Raw genomic sequence first — 13060 nt, forward strand, 5'->3', positions numbered from 1 at the left:
CGAGCAGGAAACTTAACCCCTCCGAGTCAGGATGAGGCCATTTCTGGCTAAAGAAGCCCTCCTTTGTTTGAATGACCAGGCAATCAAACCGTTCGTAGATGAAATCAAGGCAAACCAGAGAAAGGGAGGTCTCTAGCAGAACTCGCCACAAAGGGCAGTAAGAGCCTCTACTTCCGCACGTTACCAATTGCCTCCTTCCGTGCGAATTAAAATAGAGAAATGAAAGCATGTGCACCCGTGGGGTCTTTAAGACCAGCCCGGTGGCTGCCCCCCTTTCAAGCTCTGGCCTTCAGAACGATCCAGGCCGAGTCACTCATCAAATGGAGATTGACTTTTATCTGATTAACCGTTGGAGAAACTTCCCCCTCCATCTCGCAGGAACATTCTGTGGGAAAGGCGTTTTGCAGACTGCAGGGAAAAGTTGGGCCTTGGCTTCCCTCCTGCTCGGCCAGTGGAAAATTACAAAGGAAGCAAGGCTGTCCTCTGCTCTGCTCACGGGTTCTTCCTGGGCCCGAAAACACAAAGAGAACCCCGGAAACGGAGCGCGCCTTTACTTACCTGGGGCGGAGAGGAGTCGGGGAGGCGGTGGGGGCGGGGGCGGTGGGGGCAGCAAGGGTGGGGGCCGGCACTGGCAGATGTGTTGACAGCTGTCGGTCACCTTGGAGCAGGACTTCTGGGGCTCACCGTGCGTCACCTGCGGAAATGGGCAGGTGCCCGACAGAAGACCGTGAGGCCACCGGGAGCAGAAACGGGCCCACCCCACCCACTCCCAGCCAGGCTGGAACTCGAGATCCTTCCCCCAGACCACGTGGGAGGAAGGCAGGAGTCGGGGTGGCTTGAAGGGAACAGTGGTGTGAGAGGCTGGCCTGGTGGGTTGAGAGACCAAGGTTTTACTCCTAGCTCTGCCAGGGACCAGCTGTGAGACCGTGGCATGTGACCTGGCTATTGAGAGGGAGACAAGAATTTGATGGCTAACTCTTAAATTTTCCCAGGGCACAAATGAGGGAACTGAGGCCCAGGCTGCCCAATGTTCCCATCCCCAGGCAGTGCCAGGATACCAATTTTACCTCCTCAGTAACCTGAGCCAACCATTCCTGCAGTCTTCCTTGGTACAGTGCAAGGCCAAGCCCTCCTCTTCTCTCCGCCCACAGCTCCTGACAGCCTTCCTATGTCCACGCAGGGCCAAGATGCCCCCATCTGGAGGCAGGAGCCTTCCCCAGCCCGGCCATGTGAGCAAAGGCAGCCTGAGTGGTCTTGTGGGAAACACACTGGACCAAACCATCCACATCCTCCTAACAATCCCTGGGCGCCTGCCCACAGCTCGGGAGCTCACGTGGCCACACGGCTCTGCTCCAGAGGCTGCTGACGTTTCCAGCCCCACCTCACTCCACGCTCTCAGCTTCTGCTCTGCTCTCAGCGCCCTTCTTCTAGGACCCTGGCCACGTACCCCCACCCCTCCTTTATGTATGCTGCTCCAGTGTTCCAGAACGTTCTCCCACACCTTCTCTGACTTGGTCCATTACTCAGCTTGCCTATTAGCTCTCAGGGAAGCACATCTGACAAGGTCAGATCTCCTTTTATAGGCTCTCCTGGCACCAGGCTGAACTCCGCGGGGCAAAAATCTACATTTGGGTAATTATCTGATTCCTACCTGTCTTCACCATTGGACTAGATGCTCTGTAGGCGTAGGGGCCCAGCCTTCTATTTTCTCTCACTAAGGGAATGCCTGGCATCCAAAAAGTATTTGGTGAATGAATGAATGAATGAATGAATATTAAAAACTGGACCAGAATCCATGCCTCTTGACTCCTGACCTGGTGTTTTTCAGTCCTTAGTTCGTCACCTGTCAACAATGATGGGGCTGGGCTCGACCAGCAGTTCTCAACCCTGACTGCACACGAGAATCTCCCAGGCAGCTTTAAAAAATACTCACGCCTGACGCTTTCGCAAGACCGATTAAATCAAAATTTCTGCAGGTGGACCTGGGCATGGCTGTTTTGTGTCACTTTCCCAGGCTAGATTCCTACTGGACAGCCCGCGTGAGCACTGCGGGTTTAGACAAGCCGCCAGCGTCCCTCCCTATGGCGGAGTGCCCTAACCCACGAGCCTAGGGTTCTTTGTCTGTCCCGGGGAACAAGCGGATGTAAAGGCATGAAGGAAAGAGTTGGTGGGCATCCACACCTCAATGACGCCCACAGTAATTTCTCTGGCTATCCTCTCGGGGAAGTAGAAACCCAAAACCCCAGCTTCTCTGCAGATAGCCACATGCGGCCTGCCGTTGGGAAGGGCATTCTATAGACTGCCTCTGGAGGCCAACACAGCCCCTCCACCACGCGTGTCCTGGGCCAGAAGGGAGAGCCCCTGGGGCTCCAATGCTCCCTTCACACTCGGCAGCTGTGAACAGGCTGGGTGAGGACCACTGGGTGATCGCAGCAGGCAGTGGGCTGATTTACAGTCCTAACTTAATACATACGAGAACGAGAAGCTGCTGCTACCACCTTTTAGTACTCTTAAAGGGCCACTGACTGCGTTTCAAACTCCGAAGGCAACTCATCTCCCACTGGAAAGAACAGATCCTTGGATGGGGACCCTCTCCTAGTTAGTTGATGGGGATGCCTACCGCCCTGTGCAGACGTGGTACCCTACCGGCTTCTCCACCAGCGCACCTGTCAGCTCCTCTGTGGTCACCGAGCCACTCTCCTCCTGGTTCCACCCTCCTCCCGGTTCCGACCTTCTAAGACCATGGGGGGTTGCTCAAAGGCTCCATTCTGCCAACGCTGGCCTCCAAGGTCGCTTTTCTGCTGGACTCTACCGGTGTACAAATGTCATCAAGTAATGCCACTGCCAAAGCAAGGACCCTCTCCGAGGGGCAACGTATGAGAGTTCGAGAGGAGCACGACTGCTTAACCTGGCTCAACATGATGACCCATTTTTGTGAGAGTATATAAGGGCACCGATGTATACGAGAGCTTAATGCTGTAAAATTATCGGCAGGGAAGCTGGGGCCAAGCTTCAAGGCTGAAGGGGGAGGGAATGAAGGAGAGCATGGCATTTAAAAAAAACTATGTGGGGCACCTGGGTGGCGCAGTCGTTAAGCGTCTGCCTTCGGCTCAGGGCGTGATCCCAGCATTCTGGGATCGAGTCCCGCATCGGGCTCCTCTGCTGGGAGCCTGCTTCTTCCTCTCCCACTCCCCCTGCTTGTGTTCCCTCTCTCGCTGGCTATCTCTATCTCTGTCGCATAAATAAATAAAATCTTTAAAAAAATAAAAAATAAAAATAAAAAAAACTATGGTTCCTTGGTCTCTCGGATTATGGCCCCACTGGAATGGGAGTGGGCACAACTGCTTAACCAATCGCCCTCACAAAACTATCCCATTTGGGGTGTCCATCTTCCTTCCTGAGGGGCGGGACCCGCTTGGGGCCCTTCACTGGAGTTTGGTCCGGCACAAGCCCGCGGCCACTGAGCCACTCTTAACTGACGTTGGTTACGCAGACTTTGATCCACTTGCCAACTTCCGGAACCCCATGTTCCCCACCCCCCACCCATCACATCGGATCCACCCGCCGGGGGCTGCTGCTTCACCCTGTAATCTCTGGGGCACTTTGCCCACTGTTTTGTAACGTCTGCTCCCTGCACTGAGCCTCGAGCGTCATGGGGCAGGCAGGTGGATGGGACTGCGTTTCCTTAGTCCTAACCCAGTGTGCCTTCCTGAGCCCTACTGTGTGTGAGCCACGGCTCTCGGTCCACCAGGAGGATAAGTGAGAGAGGCAAGTGCTATCTATCATGGACGCTTATGGGGTGGGGGGGCAGGCCAGCAAGGCTAAGTAACGTACTAAGATTTCACAGGGCCCTGTATTCAGTTGGTACACAATGAAAAGATGTGTTGGGGGATGGTCTGCCCACCAGTGGAGAAACACAGCATCTATTCTGCTCCCCAACTCTGGGTCCCCTTGGGGGTTCTGTGGATCAGCAGTGTTGAGAGGAGACCTCAGCATTGAGAGCTTGTCTCAATGCCTGGCTTGCTTGGTTTGGATCTTGGGGAGTCCCACAGGGAGAAGGAACTTTCCCGGAAGCCACTTGCTCTTGGTTGGACTTGACTAAGCAGGAGCAGAGGCTCAGAGAGGTCAACGACTTGCTTAAAGCCCACAGAACAGAAGCTGGCATCATGACTTCCTGCAACCACTTTTTGTTCAGTTTTGCTGTCCCCTGCCTTCCCGCCCCTGCTCTGCAGTATTGCCCTGGGGCCAGAATCTTGTCAATGCTGCTGTCGTGGAGAGTGGGTTAAGGCACAGGTAAGCCCCGCAGTCACCTGAATTTGGTACTGCCACTGTGGTCCAGTGGCCATCGTGCTCCATGTTCCCACTCACTCCTGGCCAGTAAATGCAGCTTTCTGGTTTAGTGGATGTTATCTCCTGAATAGTCCCTGTGCCCATCAGTTTCTCCCCATTCCCACCACTACCACCCTAAACCAGGACACCATCATATCTCCACGAGGCAGCACCTGCCTCTCACCTAGGACTATGAGATAAAATAGAGGACCCCTTGTTAAATTTTCGAGAAACAACAATTTTTAGTATAAGTATATCCCAAATATTGGATGGGATAGACTTATACTAAAGCCGTGAGGCGTTGTTTATTTGAAATTCAAATTCAACTGGATGTCCTATATCTCTACCTGCCTAAATCTGGCAACCCTCTCCTCCCCAGCATATTTGCCCCCTTGCCTCACCCCGACCTCCCCAAATCCATCTTTTTGCTGGGACTGGACCGAGATTTCTAAAATGCCAGTCTGAGACTGTGTCACTTCTTGCTTAAAACCTTCAACAGCTCCCATAGCCCTCAGGATCGTGTCCAAACTGTAAGGCATTATGTTAGTGGCTTACGACAGTGGCCTTACCTGGGGTTCCCTCCCCCGGGTTCTTCCAATGCTCCATTCTCTCCTCTGGCCTCGGGGCTACTCCCTCTGCCTGGACACTTCATTCATACCTGCATCCTGCATCTATCTTGTCCTTATTCATGCTGTAGCCGCAGCACTACCTCTGTGAGCCTTCTCTAACTCTTCCAACAGGTCTCGTCCCCAAGCCGTCTGCTCCTGCTGAGTTCTCTTGCCTATAATTACTTAATTTTCTCTCCAGTGCCAGATTGTCAGTGCCGCGAGGCCAGGGACCACTAGGTCCCTTGCACTTAACAAAAGGCCTGGCAAACAGTAGGTGCCCAATAAATGCTACAGACGAGATAAGCCAAGCTATAGTGACTGATCATAGGAGGAGCTCAGCATTGCTGGTGGCTGCCCTTCAGCACACAGAGACCCACCGGCCCGGATCACAGCCTGTCTCCCTAGAGGACGCCCACAAAGATGATGGCTTCTGGCATCTTCTATGGAGACAGGCCAGCACCACAGTAACTTGATGAGACACACTCCTGTCACACCTAATAAATTTACCAGCCTGTCATCCTCTTTGCTTGCAAAAAAGGAATCATCTGGAAGTGAACTTAGAAGAACCCTAAGTCACAAAAGCTCAGAATCTCAATTCAAGCCATATTAAAGAAGAAAGGGGGAAGGCTAGGGAACGCACCCCCCCCCAAACCTTGTGGCAATTTAAATGTCATCCGATTTTAATGATTATGTTTCTGTTCCTCTGGGCAGCAGCCAGAGGCTTCAGGCTGATTTCAAGGTGGGAACCTGGTGCTTTGGAGGGAACACAGGTCTCTTGCTTCACCAATTACCCTATTAATTACAGCTCTTTGAAACGTTGATCTCACTCTTGCAAATGTTTACAACTTTGGGGGATTCTTCTGGCAAAATGCTTACAAAAGCACAGATAGCTCTGAGTTCTTTCTCTATATTCAAGAAAACTCCTATGATGTGCCAGATTTCGACCTCTCCCCTTAGAGGGAAATACATGGCCCTCGTGTACTTATATCTTTCTCCTCTCCCCTCTGTTCTCCTGGAGTCAGCTCTTGCCCTTAAAAACCAGATCCATCCATTCCAAAGCCCCACTTCCCCTTGGCTTCTCAGTCCCTTATCATTTGTAGATTAATTTTTCCAGAGCTTCCTGCCAACATTTTGCCCATTTTACTTGTCTGGAGGACTCCTTTTCTAATTGATTTTCACGAAAATTGATTTGTAAAGAGTAACAGCATCTGAAACACACGCACACACTCACACACACACGCACGCACACACACGCACGCGCGCGCATGCTTGAGTAAGCACTGCCTGGCTGAAGGGCATTGCCCCAAAACTGAGCTGCATTCACAAAATTATTTCTTTTGGTGGTGACGGCGGGGAGGCAGTGGGTCTGCTGTTTGAATCCTACTAGTTCACGCCACAGAATGCCAGCCTCGGAGACTGACAGCAGCGTCATGTTGCTCTCTAGGAGTGTTAGGGAAAACTGTAAACAGATGAATAGAAAAACGAAGTGAACTTCACACCGGAGGTTCCACTAAAAGTTGCACGAGGGAAGCTGGTCCCAAGCCACCCAAGTGTTTAGAAGTGACAAAATCCTGAGGAGGCACAGCTGAGTTTAATAACTGCTGTTTCACACATTAAACAAAGCTGTCAATTCCGGAAGGAAAACAATCGTGACGGAGACAGGCAAGCCAGAGAAGCCAGAGCAGAAGACGAGCCTGGGGCTGGGGCTGGGGGTGGGGTGCGGACTCTGGCCAACCACCTGCTCAACCAGCGCGCTCCTTCCAGCCTGAGAGTCCCTGGTGTTCCCCAGTGGTCACCCGGGCCACCATCCGAGCAGGACGGACAGCTGGTTCCCCGCGGGGCCCCATGGCTTGGGGCAGCTCAAGGACCGCGGCAGACAGGCGAGCGGTCTCACCCTATCCCCTCTTCTTTGGTCGATCGCCCCCCTCCTCAGGGCAACCATCTGAAAGATCCCCAACCCCCAAAACGCTACCAGAAGAACCTGAAGCCGCAAAACCTCCGGAGTTGGGGATTTCAATGCTCAAAACAGTAAAAATGTCATCCAATGCCTGTGGCTGAAAATTCAAAAATCTCCAACAGACTCTCGTGATCAAGACAGTAGCCGGCCATCCAGATGGAAGAGCCGCACGACAATTCCTAGTGTGGGTCATGGCAGCCACAGCCACCAACGAGTGTTTGCTATGGTCCAGGGGCTGCGCTAAGCGAGCTTTGCTTGCTTGACCTCATCAAGTACTTACAAGAGCACAGGGAGGAACAAGAAACCAGCGCTCGGAGAGGCATTGCCTGAAGTCCTGAGCCGGTGAGGGGCAGAGCTGGGGCTCCAAATGCAGAGCTGACACCAAAGTCCATTTCACCACTCCACTGTACCACTGACCATGGACATTCTGGAAGGTACCAGGGGCCATGCCATCTGACCCTAACAGATGTCACTCCAGCTGGTGGCCACCTGGCCTGTGCCCTAGGGTCTCGGGGTCCCAGAGTGAGGGCTAAAGCCCCAGGCAATCCTTACAGATGGACAGTTTCTTCCTACAGCTCCACTAGGGGCCACCATGCCCAACCTGTCCACATCCCCAACTCTCCTGCCTACAGGGAACACAGCCCCAGCTGTTGGGAAGCCCAGTTCCAGAAGACTAAGTCGAAGTTTACTAGTGATTCTGGTGGGAAATAAAGAATGTATCATTCTTGGGATCGTTTTCTTCCTAAGTTTGTAAAAGCTCTAAGGTTGCTTTCCTCACATTTCTGCAACAGAATGTTATCATCAGGAAGGCACTCTCAAGCCCTCTCTGTTCCAACGCCCTGTCCTGCGGGCCTTAGCAGGCCAGGACTAAGGCCTACTCCAGAGTTTTTCCAGATCTTTTCAGGGCCAGAGTATGGAGAGGTAGGGAGAGTGGGAGGGCATGCACATTTTGTTTTCCTAAGCTCCCCCCAGGAGCAATGCAGGAAGCCAGAGTCGTGGGAGTGAAGTGTCACCCCCCCCCCCAGTCCTGCCGGGGAGGAGGTCCTCCAGCCCGCGGAGCCCACACCACCCCGCCACCGCTCACCTGCACGAAGCCCCAGAGCGGGTGGAGCGCGCAGTGCAGCAGCAGTGAGGGCCAGCAGCAGCCACGGCGCAGCACCAAGTCCCGGAGGAGCATCTCGACCCGCGGCACCAGCGCTCTCGGGGGCGAACTGTCAGGGGAGCAAAGCCCGGGTCAGGCGGGCGCCGCATGGGCACCATCGCCCGCGCGCACCCGCACACGTAGCCTTCCGGGTTGGGCGGGCACGCCCCGCACCCTGGGGCACCCTCATAAACCAAGACTGCCCCTTCACTCCAGCTTGCACATTCGCTGACCCTTCGTGCACACTCACAGAAGCCGGCATCCCAGAACCTTCAACCCCGGTGCACACCCCCAGAACCTTAGGTGTATCCCTTGGCCCCGTGCACACCCCCAGAATTCCTCCGTGCACACTTTGACTCCATGCACACCTCCAGAAACAGCCAAGCACACCTAACCGAGCCCAGTGCATCTCCTCAGAAACCTCCCCAGCCGTGCACAACTCACTCCCACTGTGAGCACACTTCAAACCCGGCGGGCACACAGAAACGGCCGTGCACACCCACCGACTCCTGGCTGCACGCAGAGTCGCTGACCCTGCATGCACAGCACCAGGAAATCACACGCTGCGTGCACCCTCTCTGCCCCGCCGGCCCTCACTGCGCACACTGCAACATAGGCACCTCCGTGCGCACCCCATCTGCCCTCGCGCGCTCTCCCGAGCCCCGGCCTCCCGCTTCAGGGCGTGAGCCTCCCCCTGGTCTCCCTTTCCGCCCGCACCCCTCCAGGGCCTCACGCCACCTTGCCTGGCGGCGGCCCCAGCCGATCCTCGGCGCGGGGAGGGGAGGTCCGCGCTCCCCCCGCGGCAGACTGTTCCGGAGCCGCCGGACGGCCCCCATTTAAAGCCAGCCGCCTCCCCGGTCCCCCGCCCTCTAGGCGGGGCCTCAGTCCTCACCCTGGCGACTGCGCGGGCGCCCGGGGGCTTCACATGCCGGGGAGGAGCGCCGGGCACTGGAGCAAAAGTTTGCGCGCGGCTGGGGCCGAGCGGGCTGCCGAGCGGGGGCCGGGCGCAGCGCGCCCGCACGGGGCGCAGGGCGCGGCGGCTCCGGGCTGCTCCCGGCCGCGCGCGGGCCGGGAAGGGCGGCACCCCTCGCCCGGGGCCGGGGCGGGCGGCCGAGGCGGAGGGGAGGGCGGGGAAAGTCTCCTCCGAGCCGCCTGAAGCCGGCGGCGCGAGCCTCCCCGGATCCCCGCCCTTCCCGGTGGCGCCGCGCGGCTGCCCGGGGTGCGGGGGTGCCCGAGCTCTCCCCTCCCGTCACGCCGGCCCGCGGGAGGCGCTGCCCGGGAGCGCCCGTTAGGGCAGCAGGGCCGCGGGCGGAGGCGAAATAAATAATGCACGAAAAAGGAAAACAGACGTGAGCCTCGCCAGAGCCTCGCCCGCCTCCCGCCCCGGGCTGCGCTCCCGCCCGCGCTCCCCGCCGCCGCCGCCGCCAGCGCCGCTGCAGTGATTCCTCGTCTCCATCTAGCGAGGCTATTGTGTATTGGGCGCTTAATAATTTATTTCTTCACCCGCGAGGAAGAAGACTCCCAGCTCCAGGGGGTCTTGCTCTACGCTGGCCCTACCCCAAGTTTCTCCGCGGCAGCGGGAAGGGGGCAAGGACCGACTCGTGGAGACCCCATTCTGCGCTCCGTCCTTGGGGACTGTCTCCCCTCCCCCGCCCCATTTCAAAGGGCAGGCTCCCCTGGGTGTCAGGGCGCCAAGGTGCAAGACGGCCCACCCGGGGCCAAGGGCCCTGTTGTCCCTTCTGTGGTCTCAGCACCGGGACGTCTCCGACCACACGCTGCGTCTTGGAGGGAGTTGCCTAGGGCCCTGGGGAGGACCTCTCCACCGCAACCATGTCCAGCTCCTCTGTTGGAGGCCAGATTATCAACAAGTTGGTAGGGAAGTAGCCTGCCACGTTTCTCTCAAACCCGTGGACCCTGGCCTCCCAGAGGTATGCGCAGCCGCTCTGCAACTCGGGTGTCAGCGCTTAGGAAGCGCTTTGACCGATGGAGTGGCCTTCCAGAAGGTCCCGGAGGCACGAAGAATCCTATTTTTAGGTTGGGCGAGGGAGGGAACCAGGGGCTGGGGACTAAGAGTGGAGAGTCAGACACCACCGTTTATTCCCTGAAAAAACATTTATTTAGTTCTTTTCTCAGTCTCCGTGGGCACCATAAGTGACATAAACACACAGTCTAAATATCAACTGGTCAGCAGACAGTTTTCAGACCAGTTTCCTAGGGACCTCTTTCGTGCAGAGTGCGGACCCAAGCCTGCTCTCCGTGTAAATTCTGTAAGCTACTTCTGAGCCTGGGAGATGCAGGGGGACAATTGTGAATGGGGGACTCTGTGCCTTTGGACAAAAGCTGGGGGTCGGGTCAGGGAGACAGATCATGGAATCAGCCATTCTGCCCTCTGGGGCTGCGGTGTGAGAAAGGGGCCTGCACTGTAAGCGGGGGACAGGAATGAAGACGAGGGAGGGGGCAGCCAAGGCTTCCAGGGTAAAATGACCTCCTGGGAGTGGGAGAGCATTCCAAGTGTTAGGAACCGCTGGGGCAAAGATGTGGAAATACTTGTTGGTTCGTTCATTCATTCATTCATTCATTCATTCCTTAAAGAGTGTCCGTAAGCACTAGGAGCCTGACAGAGCATTTGAGGCTGGGTATGCAACAGGCAACCATCCTGGAGGGACCATCTTGGAGGGAGGAGGCATGGGAAGACAACGTTGGAGACGGGGCTTCCCGGGGTGACTTTCTCTCACCCATAGTTTGAAGCAGGAGAATGAGTCACAACACTGAGCCACTATTTGTCAGCTGAGGTCAAAAGAACACTGATTATCTTAATGCCTTTCTACTTAAGCCCGTCAGGGTATTTTGTTCAGTTCACGATTTCAATCTTTCAATCTGTCATGTTTATATATGGAGCTCTTTACCACTTAAAAAATGTCCTTGGGGCGCCTGGGTGGCTCAGTCGGTTAAGCGTCCAACTCTCGATCTCGGTTCAGGTCATGGTCTCAGGGTCGTGAGAGCGAGGCTGGAACCGGGTTCCCTGCTCAGTGGGGAGTTTGCTTGAGATTCTCTCCTTCTGCCCCTCCCCCCCAAATAAATCTTTTTTTAAAAAACAGTCTTTATATCACATGTTAATGCACTTCTCACAGCTCTGTGAGATAAAGGTAATTGCCCCATGTGACAGGTACGGAGACGTGAGGAGCTCGCACAGCTGCTTAATGGGGTTCGGAAGTCCTGACCCCCAGACCTTCTTTGGGAGGACCCGGGCAGCTTTTACGTGTTGAAAAGCCTGTATTGTACATTCTGGTCTTCAGTACTCCTGGACTGGACCTGATCTGTGTACCTCTGGGGTGTCACCTGACCCCACAGCCTCCTGGCCCTCCTAACACTGTGGAATATCACAGCTATATGGTAAAGACCAGGCTCTGTCACGGGCCCCTCAAGGCCTAGCAGGACCGTGGGGGGCTCTGGTTCCTCTCACCCTTTCTGGACTCAGATGGCAACCCACAGCACAGTACCTGGGATCTGCCTACAGGGGGCCAGGTAACTCTACTCGGAAGTGCCCTGTCCTGATTGCAGTGGTCTCATCTGGCCTGCCAGGAGATGCCTGGGAGGCATGACTGGCAGTGTTTCCCTCTGAAGACGTGGCCCGCTCAAAAACACACAACCTTGTGTTTCCTTCCCTCCTTGCTTGCTTCCCTCCCCTTTCCCCCTTATTTTTGTTACCTGAGGGTTGTATCCCTCAGTAAAGTTTCTGCAGGCAAGCATCCCTTCATGCTCTGTGTCCCCAGGAACTACGGACAGTGGGTACCACAAGTGGCCCCAGAAGGCAGAGCTTCAGGATGGGATGTGGGAGCTGGGTTTCCCATCTGTTTGAAGGCAATAGAGGCCCCATTACTGGTGGCAAAAATAGGGTCCTACGTGACATATAGTGATGTCACAATTTCTTTGTGTGTGTGTGTGGGATCATATGTATTATTTTTGTTTGATAAATTTGACATGTTACAATTTATAAATTTAAGGTGTACAACATGTTACTTTGACACATTTATGTATTGTAATATGATTGCCATTGAAGCAATACTTATCACATTACTTCATTATAGTGCAGTATTGTTGACACTTTTCATTGTACTGCACATTAGATCTGATTTCTGTAAGTTGATTTTGTAACCTGCCACTTTACTGAAGTCACTGATTAATTTCAACAGCTTTTTTTTTTTTGGTCGAGATCCATCCCTTTTATTTATTTGTTTGTTTGTTTATTTATTTATAATGTGATGTCACAATTTCTAAAGCTTCACCCGCGGCTACTTGGCATGAGATGCAGGTAGGAAGCGATGCTTTGAGAGGTCACGTGGCTGCCGTACTTGGACCATGTGAGGGAAATGATCCTCGTAAGGATTGTGGGGTTGGATGGTTTCTGACGGTGCTGGAGGTTTTTTGGAGAGACGATGACAGGCTCACGGAAGGCATTTGCCAGCCGAAGGCTCACTGGTGAACGCTTTAAGGTCACTCTTCTCTTTTGACAACCACAAACAGACTGCACTGAAAATCAGGCTCAGGAGCTGGTTGTATGGTGGCCAGGCTGGAAAGGAGACTAAGCTTACAGCCACACAGGTGTCCTATGTCCACGTCAGAGCTCTGATAGGGAAGGAGTTGGACCTCATGATCTGGAATAGAGACATTTGGGTGCCAAGCCTGGAAAATCTTGGACCCCCCAAATCTCCCTAAATCTGCTGGCTGGTAGAAGCACCTCTGTCCCCCTCTGTCAGAATGCAACAGCTCCTCCTGGCCTGGAGAGCAAGGGATGACCTAATTGCAGCAGTCGCCTTGCAGCATGGCTCTTGTTCTCATGACGAAAGCCTTTAGGAAATACGGTGAGATGCCAGAACTTCTTTGGCACAATGTTGAAAAAGGAACAGAGGCCCAGAGAGAGCTGGGACTATTAGAATCATCAGACCCGAGAGTCTACCACTTGGCTGTGTTTCCTGGGATGGCCCTGAGGGCATTCCCTTCATTGAGCCGGAAAGGAAAGGCCTG

General features: G+C 54.7%; 1 protein-coding gene across 2 annotated transcripts in view; it reads right to left on the minus strand.

The window, feature by feature from the left end:
- PRIMA1 (proline rich membrane anchor 1) overlaps positions 1-8900 on the minus strand; it is a 61109-nt gene extending 52209 nt beyond the window's left edge. The window contains exons 1-3 of one of the 2 annotated variants that reach the window (XR_015721866.1): positions 8774-8900; positions 7979-8105; positions 559-694 (exon numbers count right to left, since the gene is read on the minus strand). Coding sequence is in view for 1 of the 2 variants with exons in the window: in XM_087856197.1 (XP_087712323.1) it covers positions 559-694; positions 7979-8105; positions 8774-8871 (361 nt within the window). In the remaining variant the exon portion in view is untranslated. The remainder of the gene's footprint in view (positions 1-558; positions 695-7978; positions 8106-8773) is intronic. The other variant, XM_087856197.1, reaches the window with a different exon arrangement.
- Between the last annotated feature and the right edge of the window lie 4160 nt (positions 8901-13060).

This window comes from Ursus americanus, chromosome 26 (assembly GCF_024610735.1).
Source record: "Ursus americanus isolate L20-20 chromosome 26, mUrsAme1.1.p, whole genome shotgun sequence".
In the NCBI taxonomy this organism is placed as follows: domain Eukaryota; kingdom Metazoa; phylum Chordata; class Mammalia; order Carnivora; family Ursidae; genus Ursus; species Ursus americanus.